We start from the raw sequence: 24469 nt of genomic DNA, 5'->3' as shown, positions 1-24469 counted from the left end.
TGTCAGGCTAATTATGAGGAAAAACACTTTTCAGACAGAAAACATTACTGCTTGTCTGATGTTGTTTTGGGATAATGTTATATGCACTGAAAAAGGGACACCAACTGACTTAATATGGAGGTGGGCAAATATAGCATCAACATTAAACCATGCAGGTGGTAGTGTTGGGTTGCTGTGCTGTGCTCCATCAGGTCCTTGCATTTACTGAAAAATCATTAAGTTTCACTGTGTATTAGAAAATCCTTAAATGGAAATAAAAACATTTGATCATAAGCTAAAGTTATAGAGTAACTTTCAAAGCTGAACCACATTGGAGAGCTGCCATTAACATTTTTCAAACTTAACATCATTACTTGCTTTGTTGTCAGTTAGATTCTGCATGTTATTACAATCCTGTACATGTATTTGCCACAAAAAATGTCTAAAATGTCTTTTATTTCTTTTTTCTTTTACAGAAAATGGTCAGCCTGAAGGTGAGTTATTTATTTTAAGTTATTTATATGTGCTCTTTTTGATATAGGAGGATCACATAGCAATATAAATATCACTTTTAACCCTTTTTTTTGTTAAGAAACCATTTAAATAATTTGGAAAACTCCTCTTGGGTTGCCACCTCTAGGTTAAAACAGATATTTGGGACAGTGCAAAGTAATGCTTTTACTTTTATTTAAAACAGAACCTTTCAGAAAATGTACAATAGAATCTATGCTCTGTTCACCTAAACATTAATCCTAAAATTTTTATGGAATTCTTTAATTTACAAAAGGATGATTTGGTCTGTAAAAAATTTGGTAAAATAGCAAATGTTAGCCAGTGTTAGCAAATTTAATGTTTGGTTTAGTTTGGTATATTTGGCTACTTTAAATAAATCGACGAACAATTGGAATCAAGGCTCTGATACAGATACAGAAATCCTATTTGTTTTAATAATTTCCCATGGAAGGCTATATTGCATACATGAAATTGTGTAAATTATATTCTGAATAAATAGCTGATATAGTTTTGTAAATCAGTTAATCCCAACCATGCTTACCTGTGATCAACAAAAGCTAGTTTTTAGCAGCTATCAGACCTGTTAGGTACTGCTGAAATCAAAAATTTACATACACTTGTGATTTGCAAAATCAAGAATGTACTGGTTTTCCATCTATAATATAAAATAGAAGTACTGAGTGCAAATCAACACTCAACTGAATCAACACGATACTGAAATCACTTACATGGTAATCTGTAACATATCCATGGTATTATAGTTTGGAAGCGGATATCCAGCCAGTCTGCTATTAAATATTGCAAATGAACATGTCAGTTTTGCACAGTTTTGCACTATTACACCAGCCCACCAACACTAATATCTGGGTTCAAATAAGATCTAGCTGGCTGGGTGATGTCTAAAGGGGTGTCCAAAGTCCTGTGATGGACTGGGGTCCTGTCCAGGGCATTCCTACCTTGCAAACCAGACCAGGATTAGGTGAATGAGGAGAATGAAATAAAAATTAAGTGTGTTTTAATGCATAATCATAGATTCTGGTATTTGTACTGAGATTAAAGATGTAGTCCTTTTTTTATTTTCTTTTAATTTTATTTTCAGTGGTATAAATGATGTTCTAGATACTTTTAGATAAAGTTGAGCATATCCAAATTAACCCCATGCTGAAGGGCCTGTTTAGCTTCATATACCTCTGGCCAGGTATATATAAACCTGTAAATTGATACACATTCTCTCTTAATAAGCTAAATACAGAGAAATTTGGCAGCTCTCCTCCTCTGTATTTTAATGAATGAGCGTAACTGACTAATTTGTAGTGTAAATGTGTAAACATGGTCAGTTTATTCACTAGCTGTGAGTGTAAATGTGCCAATGTGTCAATGCTGTTCTCAAACCAGTAATGATGACCAGAAGCTTTGCGTTCCAGCATTACACCATGTGATTCTGGGGTGCTGATTCAGCTGTCACTTGGAGCCCATGTGACTACATAGCTGATATTGAATGGCCTATAAAGGGGCCTCTACTAATGTTCTGCCAGTTAGCTAGTAAACTAATAGTCTAGCATGACAATAATTTCACTGATTTCATCGCACAGTTCATACTGAGATATTCTAGTCTTCAGTTTCAGTCTGTAAAGGATAGAATTCTAACCAGCTGATGATCTTGGAGCTGTCAACACAATGTTTGAAATAATTTAAGCATGACTGCATTTAACTGCAGATCTGTAGTCATCTCGAAAATAACCTTAGTGACCTTTTCCAGTTTATATTTCCATATATGCTAAAAGCAGCTCAGTGTTTCAGTCATCTCTCTCTCTCCTGCTTTGAAGAGAAAAGGCTTTGATGAATAATATATTAATCTTAATTTCAGCCCTGTACTAAAATGTGTGTATGTATGTGTGCAGGTGTGGTATACAGAAATGTGTTGTGTTGCATATATGTGTATGTATATATTGTTATGAATATATGTGTATATATGTGTCAGTATGTCTTGTCAAGCGTTTTGTCTTGTCTATGTTTTTAAATGAGTGTCATGAGTTGTTGTGAATAGTGGTGCTTGCATTTGCGCTGTTTGTCACACACTCAGAGAATGGTGCAGCAGGTACTGGAGAGGCCTTGCCTCCATCTGAGATTTCCCTTGAGATATCTCCACCAGGTAGGTCTTCCCTAACCTTTTCCTTCCTCCCTTCTTTCACTCTGTTCTTAATCTTTACCCATGAAACATTTCCCTCACATCTGCAAATGTATAGTTGGTTTTCCACCTTGGTTTGACACAGCCCCTTCATCTTTGTAACCCAGACATGACCACGAAAGGATAGAAATATAGATCTTTTGTGCATAATGTGTATAGACTTACAAACACATACACTTGAGCACTACCTATCCCTGCTTGCTTTGTTTGCATGTATGTGGAACTGCTCTTTTGTTTATGATGTTTGTCTCAGAAATCATGGTAATGTACACTTACTAAATAAAGCACTTTATAAGGTACACATATCTGAATGAAAATGACCCATCAACCAAGCATTATCTAGTCAGTGAGGGTTCTACAGGAATTCCTTTTGATAAATTGGATAAATTTGATAAATGGGTACAGGGTTGAAAATGTTGAGAGCAACAGATGGGCTATAATCATTATAGTCATTACAGTAATTTCATACCCACAAAAAGGTCATCTAAAGTATTAAGTGAATGTACATACCAGATAAGTGTGCCTAATAAGGTGCTTGGTGAGTGTACATACACTGAATGAACATCAATAATTTCCCTCATGTAAATATACAAGTAAACACAAAAATCACAAACTCAGACAAGAGAATTCACTTTCACTTCAAGTCTTACAGTGCTGTAAAAAGTATCCAGTCCCTGAACTATTTTCCGTCTGTATAGTCAGACTGCATATCAAGTTTAGTAGAATGGTTTTATACCCTCTATAATTGTATGACTAGCCTTACCCTTAAGCAACATATTACATTGCCACTTTAGTCAATTGTTAAGAGTCAACATATATGTAAAAACATATTGAACAGACATTTACAAACATTTTAAAAGGATAAGTAACCTATTCTGATCCAATCCAATCATAGGCATGCAAAAAAATTTTTTTTAATTACAATATGACCATGCCTCATAGCTTAGTTTAGTTCAGTCCACTGTAAAGAAAACTGCAGTCTGAAATGGCACCCAGCATGGATTATGGAATAACCATATCTAATATTACATCAAAAGGACCTAAAACAGCTAATTAGATTTTATTGAAAAAAGTTTACAATACAACATTTAAAATACTGTTAACAAGAATTCAATAAGGTACATCAGCCAGGTAAGAATATCCTTAATGTAAAATACAGTGGTGGTAGTGTCATGTTATGGAAATGCTTTGTAGCAGCAGGGACTGCCACTCTGGTTAGGATTGTTTGAAAAATAAGTTCACAGTACAGCAGAATGCACAGTACTCAGAATCTTGGACAAGAAACCTTGTCCTTTCTGCCACAAATCCTAACCTGAAAGGGAACTTCCATGTATAGCACACTGCAACATTGTGTTGTTTATAACATTACAAATCCAACATTTTGTCTGAGTTTGTGTTATTTTGCTTACTTGTGTTTTGATGTTGTTTCATAGATGTGCAGTGGTTAGATTTGGGATGACCGCTTGTCGGTTTTGCATTTGGGACAAAAAGATGATTGTTAGAATTACAATTAGTATTAAAACTCAAAAAAAGCTAAAATACTAATCTAAAATGTTGGAATTGAACTTTATTTGAAAACAAATCTAATCACTCAGCATCTATGTGCGGCTTGTTGAATACAGCTGTAAGGCTTGGCTGCAGACATTTGCTTGCTGCTCCAGCTAGCTTTATTTGCTATGCCTGTGCAGAGGCTACAACGACAGTCAAAGACCCAGAGCAAGAGCCAATAGCACCTGAGGCCTTAGAGCCACAGCCAGTAGTGACTGAGGTTGCTGAGCGACAGCCAGTTGTGGCACAGCCTGAAAAGCATGAACAGGCAAAGCCAGAGCCCACAAAAGCTGGTAAGGTGGTAAAAGTATGTGAGGTTGAGGAGGCTCCTAACCAACCCCCAACCCCAGGTAAGTATCGCTCAGTTTTTGTTCCTAATACATGAAGTATAGCATTTTACAAACACTCATTGTATCTCTTAAGGCTTTGACTAATCTGCATGAATTTTGTTTATTCCTAATTTTTTTTCATTATAGCAATAATATAAATCAACGATACCCAGTGAAGTGACTAATCAGAGTACACTATATGTGCAAAAGTATTAAACACCTGACCATGACCTCTATGTGATATTTTAAGCTGTAATAACAGCCACTCATATGAGAAGGCTTCTCACAAGACTTTAACGTACTGTATGTCAGTGAGAATTTGTGTCCATTCAGTTAGGAGAGCATGTGTATAGTTTGGCACTGCTGTTGGTCAAGAAAGCCTCAACTGATGTGGGGTTTAGGTCTGGGCTCTGTGCAGGACACTGGAGTTTCTTTGAACCAGGCTTTTCATAATGTCTTTATAGACGTTGCTTTGTGGACAGCAATACAGACATGCTGCAACAGGGAAGGGCCTGAACTGTTGCTGTTGGAAGTTGGAAGCATGGAAGTTGGTAGCTATAGTTGTGGCTGCAACACATGAATTCAAAAATTAGAAAGGGTGTCCTAATACTTTTGTCCATATAGTGTACACTGCCAGATATTGGCACACTTCAGCAGACTCTGTCTTATACCAGAATTGTAGTGCAAGCTTTGCTTATTTATTTTTATGTGCTGCACCATGACTCTGAATAGGATAAAGCAGTGGTAAAAGAGACAATGAATAAGTGTTGTCAGGGTTACATTCATGTTCATTTGGAAACTCAGAGAGGTCATAAATAATATACTACGATGTAAAGTAGTCCTAATTTTAATGAAATTATAACAATGAAAATATTGTTTGTTTGTTTATTAGGATTTCAACATCATGTTTTACACTTTGGTTACATTCATGACAGGAACGGTAGTTACTCATTACACAAGATTCATCAGTTCACAATTCACCTCACTTGCATGTCTTTGGACTGTGGGAGGAAACCGGAGCACCCGGAGGAAACCCACGTGGACATGGGGAGAATACGCAAACTCCACACAGAAAGGACCCACCTGGGAATTGAACCCAGGACCTTCTTGCTGTGAGGCAACAGTGCTACCCACTTAGCCACCGTGCAACAATGAAAATACTGATGGATTATTACAGAGATGAGAACCCAGTTTTATTATTTTAGGCATTTAACCATTGCATAAATCCCAGTTTGAATGTACCTGATTAACTGGTAAAGTCAAAACTATATCCCCTCATACTCTTAACCCAGCTTCTGGGTTACAAAATTATAATAAGATAGTCATTATATAAAAATGATTGCCTTACTTTCTATGTATCTCAAACACACTTAAGCTTCTTTAAAATGTCCTTATAATAGGACTTTATAATATTCTATATAATATTCACCTATATAAAATCTTTAAGACTTTAAAAAATCAGGAATTTACCTGATGTGACCAAAATTGTCATTTTTATCTGGCATGTCTTACTTTTAAATTATTTGCATGACTGAACACTCCTAGAGTACATGACTTACCTAAAACACATATATTGATCATAAAGCAGACTTGTGACTAATATTGGAAGTCATAAGAAGAGCAAAATGTTTTAATGAAGCAAGTAGGTTTGCATTACCATACTTACACTGTATATACAAGTGTTTATGTAAGAGTCAGAGAGAGAGAGAGAGAGAGAGAGTTCTAATATATGCTAGCCTTGTCCCAATCAGCAGCACCTACGAATGACGCAGTGCCGGTAGTCTTGGTGGTTCCTCTTACTTCCCCTACCAGCAAAGGTCTGATATTGTGTAAAATATCGCAAAATGTGTGTGTGCGTGTGTGTGTGTCTAAGATTTTTGGCATTTATGCTGCTATATTCAGTCTTCACTCACTATAAAATTTTCATCACGATTTAGGATCATGCTGTGTGTGTACTTAGCTCATTTTGTTACAGCAGATATACAGTATGTACCTGTGTATGGCAACACCAAAAGGCTGTGTGTGGCACCACTGAAAGGGTTTTTGTATGGCACTGTGTATGGCACCAATATGAAACTATTTGTATAGCACTGTTTACATTTGCTTGGTACTAGCAATGAGAGCAAATCCAGTTGCAGATGAAGTTGCGACTACAAAAAATGGCTTTATGGCATTTTAACAACAAAGCAGATTTAACATACTTTCTCTGCCTATAGTTCTGTTCTGTTGGAAGTTGGTTTCCCAGCTAGAAATCAGAAGAAATAGCAGAAAGTGAACTGTACTGGACATAGAAATAATTCATTTCAGAAGGAATCCTACGAATTATGCAAAGAATTATGATCATAAAAAAACTAGAGCACATATTATTGACCAGAAACCTTTTTTGGGGGATATCAAAAAACATACTGGTTCATATATACACACACAGCACTTAAATTGTTATTTTGGATTTATAATCATTTAACATTGTGGCATATGGCCTCCTAATTCCTTGTCAATGATTAAGATTGAATACAGGTAATAACTTATCTGTTCCCAGAAAAACAGGACTAGTACGAGAAACTATCATTTGTAAACTAATGCTAAAACAAAGTTTCTCAAAGTGGTCATATCACTAAAAACAGAAGCTGCTGGAACTTTGCAGAGGTTACACTGTCCAAAGTCAATCAGGATTTTTACTCCCTTGGGTGTAGAAGCTGTGGTGCAAGCTTTTTTTGTACCTGGCAATCTCTAAATCCATGGTGATGGAAAGACTGCTTATGTCCCAGCAGATTCTAATTCATGGTAGTTCTAACTTGTTTTGTTGGAAATGAAATTCAATCTGGCCATCTAAAAACGAAAGTCAATCGTAATACCTAGAAGGTTATACCACAAAATGAAATAAGCTTATGTAACACATTTCTGCACTGGTAAAATAATAACTGTTGTTTTGTTAGTTTTTTTAGCCCAGCATTTTTAAAGAAAACATAAAGTTATGAAGGAGCTAAAATTTTGTATTTTTTGGGCACAGACAAAGAGCAGAAATCTCCTTAAACATTACAAATCATATGTTGTTTCAAAATGTCTTTAATTATTATATAATGTGTTATATTATTTTCTTTTTAATATTGCCTTTCTCGTGTTTATTCCAAAAGAGTTTATTCTAAAAATCTGAAGGACCTAATAAGTTATTTTCATGTTTATGCATTAAAAATAAAGCATAATGTTCAATTTGTTTTAAATCACTACTATATAGGTAGAGGATTTGCTCCTGCAAAGTTACCATAAATGAGTGCTTCTTGGGCTTCAACCTCATTTTGCATTCAGTTATTTTGCTACATCACAATAGCACCACTGCTTCTCATGTCATATCAAAATAAAGGCACAAACCCCATAATGTCTTTTTATTATGTGTATTTAGACAAATCACATCATGCAACATTGTGGCTGAACATTGTTTGTTATTATTTCTGAAGTCACTGCTGGTCACTGCCTGCTGCCATAATATCATATCACCTCATTCTGCCAAACACACTTCCCTATACCTCACAGAGTTGTGTTGTTCAAAATCACATCTCTCACTTCGCACTCGCACGCTCTGTTGGTGTATTATTGAACATGGAGCTCACTAATAGGTGGGTCTATGTGTCAATTGCACTTTTGTTGCAGATGGTGATGTAACTGCCAGCAGTCCATCACCCACACCTCCATCAGGTTGGTAACCACCATGAATCCTTATAACTTCATTTTCTTTTGGCTGAGGAGTTCATCATGAAAGCAGCATAATAGTTCTGTAGAATTTGGTGTCTGAGAACAAGAATAAGCTAACACAAGATATTACTCAAAGGTTTTGATTAAATAAAACATTTCCATGAGAGTGTAAAGTTATGTTGTTTTGTTTTATTTATTGCTATTTATTGCTTTTTATGCAATATTTAAATGCATAAAAGTACAACGGTCTTGTTCTCTTAGTGCCTATATGCACAGGCCTACATCATATCTGTATTTATATTGGATTTTTGTATTGTATCTGTACTCATAATTATCTGTCCATTCCCTATATAATAATCATGAGTCTGTATGTACTTTGGATGTGTTTACCAGACTTACTTCATTCAAAATACTGAAATTGACATTCCTATTTTTTTTTTTTTTTTTTTTTTTTTTTTTTACTTAAAGATGATTAATAACACTTTCTTTCCTTTCCAGAGAATGGCAAGAAACTTTCTGTTGATCTACCTAGTAAGAATTCTTATGAATTCTCAAAATACATAATTAAATAATAACAATTAATTAAAAAATTAATTAAAATGTATATAGGAGCACTCCTGATATGTACTGAATGTCCCTTAACACTATCTAAGTACCCCACCTAAATTAGGGCTGGTACCAGTTATTGTTTCAATGTAATAATATAATAATTATTATTTATTAATAATATATTATAAGTAAAAATTATGTATATGTAATTAAGCACTTGACACTGTAAGTACTTGATAATCCTTGCTTAATTGGGATTTTGAAAACAAATCCATAGTAAGTGATGTAAAAAAGTATTAGTCCTTCTTATATACACTGATCAGTCATAACATTAAAACCACCTCCTTGTTTCTACACTCACTGTCCATTTTTACAGCTCCACTTACCATATAGAAGCACTTTGCAGTTCTACAATTACTGACTGTAGTCCATCTATTTCTCTACATACTTTTTAGCCTGCTTTCACCCTGTTCTACAATGGTCAGGACCCCCAAAGAGCAGGTATTATTTAGGTGGTGGATCATTTTCAGCACTGCAGTGACACTGACATGGTGGTGTGTTAGTGTGTGTTGTGCTGGTACGAGTGGATCAGACACAGCAGCGCTGCTGGAGTTTTTAAATACCGTGTCCACTCACTGTCCACTCTATTAGACACTTCTACCTAGTTGGTCCACCTTGTAGATGTAAAGTCAGAGACGATTGCTCATCTATTGCTGCTGTTTGAGTTGGTCATCTTCTAGACCTTTATCAGTGGTCACAGGATGCTGCCCACGGGGCGCTGTTGACTGGATATTTTTGGTTGGTGGACTTATTCTCAGTCCAGCAGTGACAGTGAGGTGTTTAAAAACTCCATCAGCACTGCTGTGTCTTATCCACTCATACCCGCACAACACACACCAACACACCACCACCATGTCAGTGTCACTGCAGCGCTGAGAATGATCCAACACCCAAATAATACCTACTCTGTAGTGGTCCTGGGAGAGTCCTGACCACTGAAGAACAGCATGAAAGGGGGCTAACAAAGCATGCAGAGAAACAGATGGACTACAGACAGTAATTGTAGAACTACAAAGTGCTTCTATATGGTAAGTGGAGCTGATAAAATGGACAGTGAGTGTAGAAACAAGGAGGTGGTTTTAATGTTATGGCTGATCGGTGTATGTAGTCACCCACATACAGTATATAAATATGCAGAAGCTAAATATCCACACATTTTAAATCCACATGTAATTTTTTTATGGAACAAATTGATCAAAACTCATATTTCTCACAGAAAAAGTAATTGCCTTTCATGTTACTAGTTATAATAATGTTTAGCTAAGAAGCAAAGCAAATGGTTGATTTTAGCCCGCACTGTAAAATATAAATCTTACTCAGTTTCAACCTTACTATTAAAATTAAGCAGTCAATCTAGAATTTTTAACTTAATGACTGGTTTCACTTTCTTTGGCAGCAATGACTGCAACTAAACACTTTCTAAAATCCGGTATCAAAAAGCCTCAGCTACAGTTTTGCAACCCTTTCAAAACTGATACAGCTGAACGATTTTCACAGAGTTTCTGGTATTTTTAAATTGTACAATATTTCTGTATGATGTATGGTTTAAAATGTGTGAGATTAAGATTCTATAATTCTGACGTATGAGGTCAACAGTATAAATATGAATATTAATTAATATAGTTGTCCTAAGGTCTAATTTTTTAATTGCTTGTTGCCCAGTCCTTTAGACAGTCCCTCTAGATTCGTTTTGTCATGTGAATGTCTTCTCAGCTTGCAATTTAAATTGCAACTGTTGTGCATAATAAACCTCCCAATAATTTACCTCCAGAGCTAAAAAGAACCAGTCTGCCTCTATCCCCATGACTGCATGCTCTCCTAGTGTGAGCGAGTCCTAACGTTTGACTGCCTCCTTGGACTTTACAGTTATATTTATTAAAATATGCTGTAAAAAGGTTGTTCTTTGTCTTTATCATAGACGATAATGTTGAGTCATCCAGGGAGAGAAAAGACTCAGGTAATCCTTTAGCCATCATAGAAACCTTTATTTTTAAATGAACTATTAGAGATACATCCAATATTAAGGACTGTTTATAGAAACTTGACATAAGTCAGTAACATAACTGTATAAGATGTTGCAATAGTAGACAGAAAAAGCCATACCAGACATAACTTTTCCAGCAAACTTTGCCCCGTATACGCAAGTGTCCGTGAGGCATGTCAGCAGTCTAAACACTGATGTTTTCCAGTTCTGATTGTGAAAAGAAATTTGACAAAGGAGCTTACTGTTGATACGTTTTTTTGTAAGCATTCATAGCGACATGGTTTTGCTTCTGCTAATGTTTTTATACCCCCTAGGGAACTGTGTTGTATTATAACTTCAACAAAATGTAAGAATCTTTGTTGTGATTGGTTAACGCATTCTGGTGTCACTAAGAACTGCTGAAAAAAAGGAATGCATGATGCATTTAAGGTAACATTGGGATAAAACAAACGTCACAGTTGATTCTTTTCTGTGTGACTTAATAATTTGCCTTTCCTCATTTTACAGGTTATTTATTGTCTTGATGCTTTATATGTTGCTAAATGCTATGTTCCATATGTGTATATGTATGTATGTGATGTCTTTGTGTTTGCAAGATTGAGAAGATCTGTGTGTTTTTTGTTGTGAATGTCTGTATTTTGGTATGTTATTTGATTAGTAGTTCTGTTGTTATATGATATTCTTCTTCTTCTGTAGTGTGGTCTCTGGGGGAGGGACAGACACCTGATGACATTGACAAGCAGATTGAAAATCCACCTCTGTCTAGCTTACTTATTGAGAAACCACAAACTGGCTCCATCCATGTAGGTTGGTAAACCTAATACTTTTTATCCTTTACGCATACAGCAAAGGAGGACCTTTTAAGAGGTTTGCAACGTTAGCAATATTTGCTCGTTTCTGCCTGCCTACTTCAGTCAAATGCAGTCCATCCACATCTCTAAATGCACTCCCTCAAAATACTGCAAAGAAAAGACAATGTGAAAAAAAGCTAAGTTTAAGCAGCAACATATTAAGAAAAGCAGTTCCAACAATAATTACTAATTGTAGACTTAGTGTTTTAACCACTTAAGACAGGAACAATCTATTAAATCATCTAATAGTTGATTTTTGTGTAACTAGTTGTTTTGCCAGTGTTTACAACAATGTCATTTAATTGACAGCATTTTGTCACTTATCTTTACCCCTAATTTTCACTCTGTTATTGTTTATGGACATTTTCTTTATCACTACACTCATTGTCAGCAGTGATGGAACAAATACAAACTCTTATCTTTATGCTGTTCTTCAATGGTCAGGACTAGGGATGCATCGATACCATTTTTTCCCAACCGAGTACGAGTACGAGTACATGTATTTTTGTACTTGCCGATACCGATACCTATTTAGAATACCGTTTTTTTTAAACAAAAACACACGTGAGAAGTGACGAGAAGTTTAATGATACCACGTCCAAAAATGCACGTCAACAAGTAGTGAGTGATCAAAGTGTTTGTGCGCTGATGTGATGAAATCAAGGAGGAAAAATAAATGAATCTGTTTACACTCCTCTCCTGCGTTTCCCCTCACACCGTATCCTGCGTTCTTATTGGCTGTTCGACATGTCACTCATTCCCAGTCGCACATCTCACATCAGATATCTGATGCTCGGTGAGCCGGTCGGATCGAGTTGTTGGATAGTTCACACTTAGCGATTGAGAGCCCAGTTTTGATCGCCGAGCGAATGGCGAGTTGCTCCCGAGCTCAGCGCTAGATTTGCCGGCTCGGGAGCAACTCGGTGTTCGCTCGGCGATCAAAACTCGGCTCTCAAGAACGCAGGATACAGTGTGAGGGGAAACGCAGGGGAGGAGTGTAAACAGGTGGGACAGGGGCTTAATTAATATAGTTTATATCAGAATTCACCGGCACACACACAAGTTTTACAGTATTTCTGATTTGATCCTCTACAAAACATAACACCAACACTGCATTGCAAAAATATTTTTTAACCTCCAACTCACTACAGAACATCCATGCTGTTCGTGTTGCCAAATCCACTCAGATTCATTTATTTTTCCTCTTTGATTTTACGCTGCACATCAGCGCACAAACACTTTGATCACTCGCTACTTGTTGACGTGCATTTTTGGACGTGGTATCATTAAACCCCTCATCACTTCTCATGAATGTTTTTGTAAAAAAACTAAAAAACTTAGTTTGGGAGATCAGAGAAGCTCGCCTGAGATTCCAGTTGGTGATAGATCGTGTAGTGTGAAACCCCCTATCACCGATCAGTCGTGTAGTGTGAAATACACACCGACTGAAAGACTCCCGATGTGCAAAAGATTCAGTCGTGTAGTGTGAACTGTACAGCGACCCGGCAAATCAGAAAATCGTGTAGTGTGAACTAGGCATAACGCAGCAACGTGCACTAGGTACACGGTATCAGATGTTTAGTATCGGAGCCTCGTTTGCGAGTACAAGTACAAGTTAATGAGCGCGGTATCGGGCCAATACCCGATACCAGTATCGGTACTCATGCATCTCTAGTCAGGACCCCAGAGGACCCCCACAGAGCAGGTATTTTTTGGGTGGTGGATCATTCTCAGAGGAGTTTTTAAACACCTCACTGTCCCTGCTGGACTGAGAGTAGCCCACCAACCACAAATAAACAGCCAACAGTGCCCTGTGGGCAGCGCCCTGTGACCACTGATGAAGGTCTAGAAGATGACCAACTCAAACAGCAGCAATAGATGAGCGATTGTCTCTGACTTTACATCTACAAGGTGGACCATCTAGGTAGGAGTGTCTAATAGAGTAGACAGTGAGTGGACAGAGTATTTAAAAACTCCAGCAGCACTGCTGTGTCTGTTCCACTCATACCAGCACAACACACACTAACACACCACCACCATGTCATTGTCACTGCAGTGCTGAAAATGATCCACCACCTAAATGCTCTGTGGTGGCCCTGTGGTCCTGACCATTGAAGAACAGGGTGAAAGCAGGCTAAAAAAGCATGTAACGAAAGAGATGGACTACAGTCAGTAATTGTAGAACTACAGAGTTTTTCTATATGGTAAGTGGAGCTGATAAAATGGACGGTGAGTGTAGAAAGAAGGAGGTGGTTTTAATGTTATGGCTGATCAGTGTATTCTTTGACAATTTGCTATGACATCAACTTCAACTTTGAGATTTTCTGTACATACATAGAATCACAGAGTAATTGCGAAGCTTCTAACTAAGCAGATGCATGTGTTTTAAAGGTGAAGACATTACCTTTATTGCAAAAGTGGAGGGCAAGGACTTACTTCGTAAGCCAACTATCAAGTGGTTCAAGGGAAAATGGATGGATCTTGCTAGCAAGACAGGAAAACATCTACAGCTGAAGGAGACTTTTGACCGTAATGCTAAGGTAATACACGTAGTCAGCACAAGAGGACTTTAGAAAGCTATAACTCAACTCATTTCATTTATACTGAGCACTTGTGGAAACCTGTTGCACTGCAGGTTTACACTTTTGAGATGCGCATCATCAAGGCAAAGGAGAACTATAGTGGAAATTACAGATGTGAGGTCACCTGCAAGGATAAGTTTGACAGCTGCTCTTTTGACCTTGAGGTCAAAGGTTTGTCTCTATCATCTTGCTTTGTAATATTTAATGAAGCAGTTATTTGGAGAATATTTAATCCATTAAGTGTTTATAATATTGTGTCTACAGAAGCTCCTGATTCAGGAGGTCTCGACATTCGATCAGCCTTCAAAAGAAGGTAACAAGGGATCTTTAGTTTACTAACATTTAGGCTTATTTGATTTTATTGCCGTAGTAATAATAATAAAACAGCTAAAAAGATGCAATGTATGTTAGTTGGTATGCTTAGGCTTTTATTATACCCTATCAAGATGTTTAGGTACTGTTTTTCTGTTGGGCTTACATGACTATAAGCAAACTTGCAAAACCAAACATGATTTTATAATGAGAATATAATGAGATTCTTTATATAATGTCGGCTATATAATGTCGGCTCCTCCGACACATTCGCATGTATGCGAATCAGCCTTGTGTACGGAGAGGCACACCCTGATCCGCACTCTTTCTCCGCCTCTGTGCAGGCGCCATCAATCAGCCAGCAGAGGTCGTAGTGCATCAGTTACGAGGAGTCCCTATCTGTCTTAATACCCCACCCCTATATGAACAATATGGCCAATCGTTGTTCATGTGGCCGCTCAGCCCAGCCGAGACTCGATATTATGTATTCGAGATCCCAGCTCTGGTGTGCTAGTGTGTGTTTTTACCGCAGCGCCACCTGAGCAGCCCCATACTTGGTCTTTTTGTATTTCAGTATTTTACTTGGATTTTGGAAAGTCTTTCTGTATTTTACTTGATTCTTATCTGGTTTTAAGGGTGAATTATGCATATCTTGCATTATAAAACATTTTGTTTCACTAAAACGACCGAATGTTTCATTTTAAAATATATATATACCGTATATACACCATTTTCTCATAAATTATTTCAACAAAACTGGATTAAAAACTTTTTTTAAGCTGCTTGTAATGTTTCTCTGGGCGCAAGAAACCCATCAACCTACTTTACCCATGTTCTTATTTGGTGGCTGTTGGCCTTGATAACTTTTATCCATAGTAAAGACAGATACATTGTCAGACATGAAAATTTGAGTAAATCCAAACTACATAAACAGTATTAAGGACCAGGATATCATTGGTGTTTTATGAGCTTTGACATGAAGTCTGTTTCATTCACAGCTGTTGTTTCAATTATTGAAAATTATTATTGAGTTATTATTGAATTATTGAAAATTTAAACCCTAAACCTTTAATTAGCTCATCTTGAAAATTCCTTTGGTTCTCTAGGTGTGTATTTCATTATGAGATCAAGTTTGGCTATGCAAGTCTATGAGATAACAAAACATTTAGTAACCAAATGCATGCAAAAATACACTGTTCTATTTTGATAGCTATTTTCTGAATCTGGGTTTGACATTGTTGTCTTTGCAAAGATAAATATGTGACTAAGTAACTGTGCTTTTTCTCAGACAAGAAGACAAAGGTGGCTGATTTATTTAAAATTGACCTTCCGTCACTGTAATCCTTCTTAAACCAATGTTGAAACATGGGTTTGATAAATTCTTGATTACCATGTTTCCAATTAACTCCAATGATTTGCAATGTTTTAACTTACAATCAAACAACGAAACACATCCAATGATCTTATGATGTGTTAAAGGCTAATGCTCCAAAACCTCGCTTCCTGTATTAGAAAGCAACGCAGACATTCCTGCCTCATACGATTCTCACATAAGATGAATGATATGAGAAAACTGTTATGAGTCTCTTGGATGTTTTTCTTGCCTTTGCACAAACCAGTTTGCTTGATGCAAAAGGTTTTTGTGTACGCCTCAATTGTGCCTTTGCTTGACAACAATGCATAGATTGCAGGCAGTGGCCCTGGTTGCGTTGTTTTTATGTCAGTGTTTAAGAATTTCCATATTGATTTCTATTAATCCCTTTTTTAACAACAGCAGTGAAGGCCAGGAGGATGCAGGAGAGCTTGACTTTAGTGGGCTTCTCAAACATAGGTGAGCTTCTCAAACATAGATCTGCTTCACAGGGGTCTATTTTTTCCTTTCTTTTTGTGTGAAATCCTTTTTTTTAATTCTTGCTTTGTTAAATTGGCCTTTTTGTTGTGTGAATATTTTACATTTTTTATACATACAGTGATGAGTCAAAACAATGAGTAACACCTGTCGATTATGTAGTCAAAACTGCTCTGATGGTTATCTGGTACCAAGACATTACCAGCAGATCCTTCTGTACCTCTGCATCTTGCAAGGTGGATTATCCAACAGGCCATCCTGGTGCCATATATTCCATGGTTAAATGATGTGCACATGCCTGGACATCAAGTCAAGTCAAATTTATTTGTATAGCGCTTTTTACAATGGACATCGTCTCTAAGAAACTTTAATAATCGCAGAAAGAAAAAACCCTAATGAGCAAGCCAAAGGCACTGGTGACAAGGTCTAACTATTATAAGAAAGAAACCTAGTGCGTATTTTGAACAATACGAATTCAATTTAAAAAACACATAGTAGATAATTTAAAATAAAATGAATTATAACAAAAGCAGCAATAGCAAGCTTCTGGACATTGTGAGTGCAGTCACTGCAAATTCCCCATCAAATCCAGCAGTCCGGTAAGAACAGCATTATTGGCATGTCTCAAACCTACAGGCTTCAGCCTCAGTAAAAATATCAGAACCACCGTAGAGTAAAAAATATATAAAATATGATCTAAAATATATATACATTAAAATATATGAACAAAATAAATAATAAGAAGTCAATATTGCAAAATAAAGCATGAGACTTAGGCATCCCTAAGTATTGCAAAATAACTAAAAATGACAACTAGGACAGATATGAGACCTCCTATAGAACATAAACATAAACAAACCTGAGTGATAGCAACTGAACATCCTTGATCACCTCAAATCTCTCGGACCATGACTGCCAAGCTTTGTGCTTTTGTCTGAAGCAGGGGTGAATATCCCCAGTCCTAAAGGGCTGGGACCCAGCACAGCCAGATGACCCAAAATATCACATAAACCCAGGCCGGTGGAACAGAGCATGAGGCACCAGACTGCCCAGACACGGCCTGCATTTTACATGGTAACCAATTAAAAGCTAGAGTAATATACTTGTAAACATACTTATTTTTAATTTGGACTCAAATATTGAGACAGTGTCTAATACCCGATCCGAGTCATGGATATTATTCCAAAATCGTGGAGCCATGTATGAGAGTGCTCCTCCCCTGCTGTGATCTTTTTTTTTTTAATTCCAGGAACAGATTGAGTCAGATTGGATTGAAACCAAGAGAGTGCCAGTCATTTTACACCTACTCCATTTTCTAGCCTATCCAGTAATATACTATGTTCTACAGTATCAAACGCTGCACTAATATCTAATAGAACAAGAATAGAACAAGAAAAGAGACACATTTATTATCATTATCAGCAGATATAAGGTAATAATTAGCTGCTATAATTAATGCAGTTTTAGTATTATGCTAATGTCTAAATTATAATATTCTGAAATGTTTTATGAATAATATTTTTGCTCAGATAAGAGCAGAATTATTGGTACACACTGCTTTTTCTAGGATCCTTGAGACAAAAGGAATTGTTATATTGGACTAAAATTAGATAGCACAGGATTCTTAATCATGGGTTTAAAACAGGAATATGTAAAATATTTGGATATGTATACAAGGATAAAAGACATATTTATTATAGTAAGAAAAGGTTCTATGGTGGGAGGGAGTAACTGTTTATGTAAGCGTTTCCACATAATTGGTCAGATTGGTTGCTCTTTTTCCATTGCTCCGATAAACAGGGTGTCCACCTGTTTATTCTCCCTATTTAGTTTGTGGCTGTTTAGCCACAGTATTATTCTACCTTGTGTGTAGGGATTTGCCTCGCTAGAGTCTTTCCCCATTACATATATGTACAGTTTTGTGCGTCGTTCCCCATTACATACAGTGTATGTACATTTTGAGCATCTTAACATTCATTTTTAGAACATGAAACCTTTAATTATTTTTGTAAATCGCACAAAAGTTATTCCATTTATAAGAACATAATTCCACATTTATTTTCGGCTTGTCTCTTTCTCTTCTTCCCCACACATTTAGAAATACCAGGTTAGTGCAAAAAGTAGGTAATTAAATTAGACCTTACTGCTGGTAAGTACGGTAATCCCATAGATTACCCAGCATGCATTGTAGTTATCAATACTGGAGGAGCAAGAGTGTTCACTTGCTGTAGTCTGGTAACACTTAATTTAAAGCCAGCATTCATGATAGCCCCAGAAACTCTCATGAATTATGGAAATTGCTTGTTGTACTTCTGATCAAAGTTTTAACCCAACCAGAAAGTGTTCAAACAGCTAGATGGCATAGGATGTACTGTAGTCTTTTAAAAAGACAGTGGTATAAAAAGTTAAACACCGAATACTAGTTATTGCCTTAATAATAGCAAGCTAGAAGGGAAATAAAGTAGATTATCAGGGATAAAACTCCCAGACTGGTGCTTTGATTGAGAGTTTCAAGGGTCACAATTTTCCATTGATTCATGAGTAGCTGGTAGATCTATGAAGCTGCAAAATAGTGTTATCGCTACATTTTACTATCATTAAAACGCAAATGTATATCATACAATTGCAGATATGCTCGTCAGTGTTTTTTAATACCTGCCTGAGTTTATGTAAACCTGAACATTAGAAGAAATGAAAATAATCATTTCATGTTGTTCATATCAAGTCTTTCTGACATTTTGAAGAATGTCAATGAAGTAAAGGCCTGATTGACGTAGACCAGTTTTAACTAACTAAACTTCTCATGTCCGCAAAAACACAAAACACTGCACTATATATACATAATAACCATGATATACCATCTTAACTTTCCATTATCCATTAATCAACCATAATCCATTTCATTATCACATCATGTCTATTTAGGAAGTTTGTTTTTTCTTATGTTTATTTCAAATGTATATTTGAAAAAACCCTGATGAGCCTTTAAAATCCATATAATTTCACTTATCATTATACTTAAGTAGTTTTATGACATTCCTTGTCAAATGCTGTAACATTATTAAAATATTCATTCTTTATATATATGAGTCAGTTATCATATATCAAGGCAGATATATATCATTAATATTTACAAATATTATCAAGTGCCTCATATGAAATCCTCCGTTTGTCTATTCGTGAGTATTCTATGTGTTACATTACACAATTACCCTTACTAGCAATAAATTATAGAGTACCTTAAGTAAATCATCATTAAGAGTATAATGCAGGATATTTAAGTTACTTTTAAGACTTTTATTGACTTGTTAAATACATTGTGTATATGTGAGGATATTTAAATTTGCCATAAATTTTGTTTTATCTTACCCACATGTAAACATGTAAGAAAGAGGATGACTCTTAAAAACTGTGAGTCAGTATTATTAAAGGAACCAGTAATCCACAAAGAACCTAAAAATTAGAGGTTCTACAAAGCCTTTTTCTGTGCATAACAGTATTAAAGTTTAAGAACTCTTAGAATACCTACTTCCAACAACATCTTTAAAAAAGCAATAATAATTTAAATTGCTTTTATTAAATTGCTATTAGAAAAGGCCTCTTAGGTTTCAGGTGACCTCTTGCTTTTAGAAAGTGTACATATTGTGATATTTGTATGACATATGGCTAGTCATGAGATAAAAATAAAAAACAACCCTAAATCCACAAACATTACTACAAAATATTACAACTATAACTGCACTTTAATACACACATTAAAGAAATAAAGACTGTTAGGTCCATATAGGCGTGACATACAGTGAAAGCCAAACATTCACGCTTAAGAATCTTTAGCAATAAGTCATAATCTTATTCAAATATACCAGACAGCAAGCATGCTCGTTCCTCAGCATATGTTGTAAGGAACAACCTGGAAGAGGCTGGTGATCTGACATGTTTTGGTATCAGGGAGGTAAAGCAGGAGGAGGTACCAGAGGTGGATGTGTGGGAGATCCTTAAAAATGCCAGACCTGACCAGTATGAGAAGATTGCGTTCATGTACGGAATCACAGATCTTCGTGGCCTGCTTAAAAGGTTGAAGAAGACAAAGAAAGAGGAGAAGAAAAGTGAAGGTACTGAGTAGACTGAATTTCGGTAAGTACATACTGAATATAGTATGCATTTACCTCTGTAACATACTGGTATTCAATATTTCTTGTAGCATTTGCCAAGAAGTTAGACCCTGCATACCAGGCAGACAAAGGTGGAAAGATAAGATTAGTGGTGGACCTGGCTGACCCAACTGTTGAACTGAAATGGTACAAAAATGGCCAAGAGATTCGTCCTACCCCAAAGTATGTCACTTCTAAATTCTGATCAAGTATTTGTTTTACTTACTACATTTCTCCACAGATAAAAAGGTATTTCATTGTGGAATGGTTTTGCTAGAGTTTTGTTTTTATCTTGTGAGGCTACAGCACCCAGCTAATGTAAGTCAATATTACCAATTTGCCTAGCTGATATTGTTCAAATTACTTTTTAGATCATATACAGATCATATTTGTACTTGTTAAATCTGAGTTTATTGCATTTATTTCAGTAAAAGGTCAAGCAAGAAAATATGAAAATGAAAAAAGGATTAATTTTAGATTAAAAAAAAATTACTAATATCAGCCGTTATGAACTGTTGATGTACATCCATAACACAAGGCACTGATAACTCCGGGTGTTAAAGTGACCTCCACATCTAAATCTCCACATTTGAATCAAACGAACTATATTAATATTTTTAATGACAAAGAGTTGGCTGGCCAAGAAAATCTGACTTTATCGAGACTGAATCACTTCAAAGTTTTAAACAGCTGAGCCACTTAGGTAGTGCAGCAGTAACATATGCTAGCACACCAGAGCTGAGATTTTGAAATCAAATCTCAGCTCTGCTATCTGGCTTGGCTGGGCGGCTACATAAACAACGACTGGCTGTTGTTCAGGGTGGGATTCTCATAACTGGTGCAATTACAACCTCTGCTGGCTGATTAATGGTGCCTGCACAGAGTTGAGAAATAATGCTGATCAGGGTGTGGCTCTCTGTGCACAAAGGCTGATCCGCATATGAACTCGCTTCGTGCCGGTGAAAAGAGCCAGTTGGTACTGCACGTGTGTCGGAGGAGGTGTGTCAGTTGCGAAGTTCCTCGGTTAGCAGTGGAGGGTTGTATCGGTAGAGGTGAAGTGCAACGCAATCAGGGTAATTGGATACGACTAGATTAATGGAGAAAATTGGGGTAACAAATCTGAGAAAAAAAAGTTTAAACAGCTGTGTGTTATAGCTATCTTTTTTTTATTCTATTTTTCCCACTTTTTTCCCCCAATGTTCTCCCCTAATCTAGTCATGTCCAATTACCCTGATTGCGTCCTCTATACTGATTTGACCCTTCACCGCTGACTGAGGACGCCTCTCAACTGACAGACTGCATTTTTCACCTGCACGAGTCGAGTTCATACACTGACGGGCACTGTGTATGAAGGGCCACACCCCCATCAGCATTATTCCTCAGTTCTGTGCAGGCGCCATCAGTCAGCCAGCAGGGGCCGCAGTTGCACCAGTTATGAGGACCTATGATCCGACTTTTTACCACAATCCTGAACAACAGCCAACAGCCGCCCAGCCCACTCGGAAAGCTGTTATAGCTATCTTAAGTTACATACATTTGAGCCTAAGCCACTCATTCTGTTTACAATTTTTTAAATATGTCTGGGTGCTTAGTTATATTTGAGTGAAAATCATCAACATGTTATTAATTGAACAGAATATGGCTTTGTAACAACCATTGTTTTTTTTATCAGTGTTGTTCCTGCATTTGCGCTGTGACTGATCAAAGCACAATTCAATGATTTAATTAACTATAATTGGCACAGAAATTTTGGTATTTATAGTATGTGATTTATAATGTAGTATTTATAGCTCTGTGAAAGTATTTGCCCCTTTCCCAGTTTTTTTCTTTTTTACATATTTGTCACACGTGTTCCAGATCCAAGTACTTTTAATGTTAGACAAAGATAATCCAAGTAAACACAAAATGCTTTTTAAATGATTATTTCATTTACTGAAATAAAAACAAAACTGTTTAGCCTTACCAGGCACTAGGTGAAAAAGTAATTTCCCCCTTAGCCATTAAAACAACAATTTTACAAACAAACTAATTTTATATAACAATTGTGTTTTATTTCCCTAGCCACACACAGGCCAGACCTGTTAAATCTAAACATCACTTAAATAGAACCTGTCTGGCAGTGTGTATCAGGCTAGAGGGTTTTAAAAATCAGCACAATGCCACATTCTATAGAGTCATTGGAACCAGTCTTTCTTAACCGTTTATCCAATCAGAGTTGTGGGGGAGTGCTGGAGCCTATCTCAGCTTTTCAATGGGCGCAAGGCACACAGTAACACCCTGGACAGGGCGCCAGTCCATCGCAGGGCAGACACACACACACACATTCACCTATAGGGCAATTCAGTATCTCCAATTAACCTGACTGTGGGAGGAAACCGGAGCTCCCGGAGGAAACCCACGCAGACACGGGGAGAACATGCAAACTCCGCACAGAAAGAACCCAGGACCTTTTTGAGTGGACCTTAAGAGTGGCTGGCCTACCAAAATTTAAAGAACACATCAACGACTCATCCTAAAGGTCACAAAAGAACTCAGCAAACATTTAAAGTGCTGCAGGCCTCACTTACTTCAGTTAAAGTCAATGTACATGATTCCACAATAAGAAAGACACTGGCATCCAGTTGCAAGGTGCAAACCACTGCGGACCAAAAAGAACACAAAGCCTTGCACTTGCTAAAAAACATCTAGATGACTTGCAAGATTTTTGGGATAGTATTTTTTGTTAAAGTGGAGCTTTTTGGAAGACATGGCTCTGGTTACATCTACAGTGTAAAGCTGATGCCACATTACACCATAAGAACATCATACCAACAGCCAAACATAGAAGCAGCAGTGTGATGGTCTAGAACTGCTTTGCTTCTGCAGATCCTGGATGACTTGTCATAATTGATGAAATCATGAATTCTGCTCTCTATCAAAAAATCTTGAGTGTTCGCCTATCATTTGTGACAGTTGGGTTGTGCAGCAAGATAATGACCCAAAGCACACAAGCAAGTCCACCTCTGAATGGCTGAAAAGAAACTAAATAAGATTTTGGAGTGGCCAAGTTAAAGTCCTGACCTGAATCCCATTCAGATACTGTGGCAAGGTCTTAAAGAGGCCGCTTGTGTTGGAGAACCCTCCAAAATAATACAGCAACACTTGACTGCAGTTGTTACTGCCAAGGGTGGTACCACCAGTTATTAGGTTTAAGTAGGCAATTACTTTTTGGCATGGGGGATTTAGGTGTTGAATCAATTTTTATCTTTAATAAATGGACTAATCATTTAAAAGCTACATTTTGTGTTTATTTCTGTTTTCTTTATCTTATATTAAAATGAGATCTGAAACATTTAAATGTGACAAATTAGCAAAAAGAATAAAAATTGGAATAGGAGTAGATACCTTTACACAGCAGTGTAATACTATAATCATTAATACTAATTAAAAAATAATTAATTTAAAAGAGTTTTTCATTCAATAGTTTGAATGTTCTTTGTTGTTATTAAATTCTAAAATTCTTTCATAGTTCAAAGCCATATGTGTTTTTTGCCATATTGGTAGTCATTGCTTTCATATATTCAACAGTGTCTGTTGTCCCAGACCTTCTTGCTTTTTAGGACATTCTCCTGCTATAACATTGTAACAATGCCTTTTTTTTGGCTCAGTTGATCCAAGCATGATAACATTCTGTCCTTCTGTTCTGTCTGACTGTCTGTTTTGTTATGGTGCTTTCACCTGCACCATAACTTCCATCTCCGTCTCCTCCATTCCCTGGTGCGGACTCCTCTTTCGGTACAAAGTAATAGGAAGTAAGTCTTCAAGTCTGTAAGTCTCGGATGAATTGTTTGCTTTCGTGCTTTAACAGTGTTGGTCTTGGAGTGCTGTGATTTTGTTAGACTTAG

At 36.7% G+C, this 24469-nt stretch overlaps 1 protein-coding gene across 2 annotated transcripts in view; it reads left to right on the top strand.

Moving 5' to 3' along the window:
* mybpc1 (myosin binding protein C1) overlaps nucleotides 1-24469 on the top strand; it is a 54865-nt gene that overhangs the window by 3972 nt on the left and 26424 nt on the right. Inside the window, exons 2-10 of one of the 2 annotated variants that reach the window (XM_062994144.1) lie at nucleotides 456-473; nucleotides 11537-11647; nucleotides 14083-14231; nucleotides 14327-14444; nucleotides 14538-14586; nucleotides 16360-16416; nucleotides 20383-20546; nucleotides 20636-20768; nucleotides 24368-24376. In XM_062994144.1, the coding sequence (XP_062850214.1) occupies nucleotides 456-473; nucleotides 11537-11647; nucleotides 14083-14231; nucleotides 14327-14444; nucleotides 14538-14586; nucleotides 16360-16416; nucleotides 20383-20546; nucleotides 20636-20768; nucleotides 24368-24376 (808 nt within the window). Of the gene's footprint in view, nucleotides 1-455; nucleotides 474-11536; nucleotides 11648-14082; nucleotides 14232-14326; nucleotides 14445-14537; nucleotides 14587-16359; nucleotides 16417-20337; nucleotides 20547-20635; nucleotides 20769-24367; nucleotides 24377-24469 lie in introns of both variants that reach the window. The other variant, XM_062994152.1, reaches the window with a different exon arrangement.

The sequence above is a fragment of the Trichomycterus rosablanca genome, chromosome 1 (genome assembly GCF_030014385.1).
Source record: "Trichomycterus rosablanca isolate fTriRos1 chromosome 1, fTriRos1.hap1, whole genome shotgun sequence".
NCBI lineage: Eukaryota > Metazoa > Chordata > Actinopteri > Siluriformes > Trichomycteridae > Trichomycterus > Trichomycterus rosablanca.
Note: the sequence above shows the minus strand (reverse complement) of the source record. Positions and strands in the feature narration are given on the sequence as shown.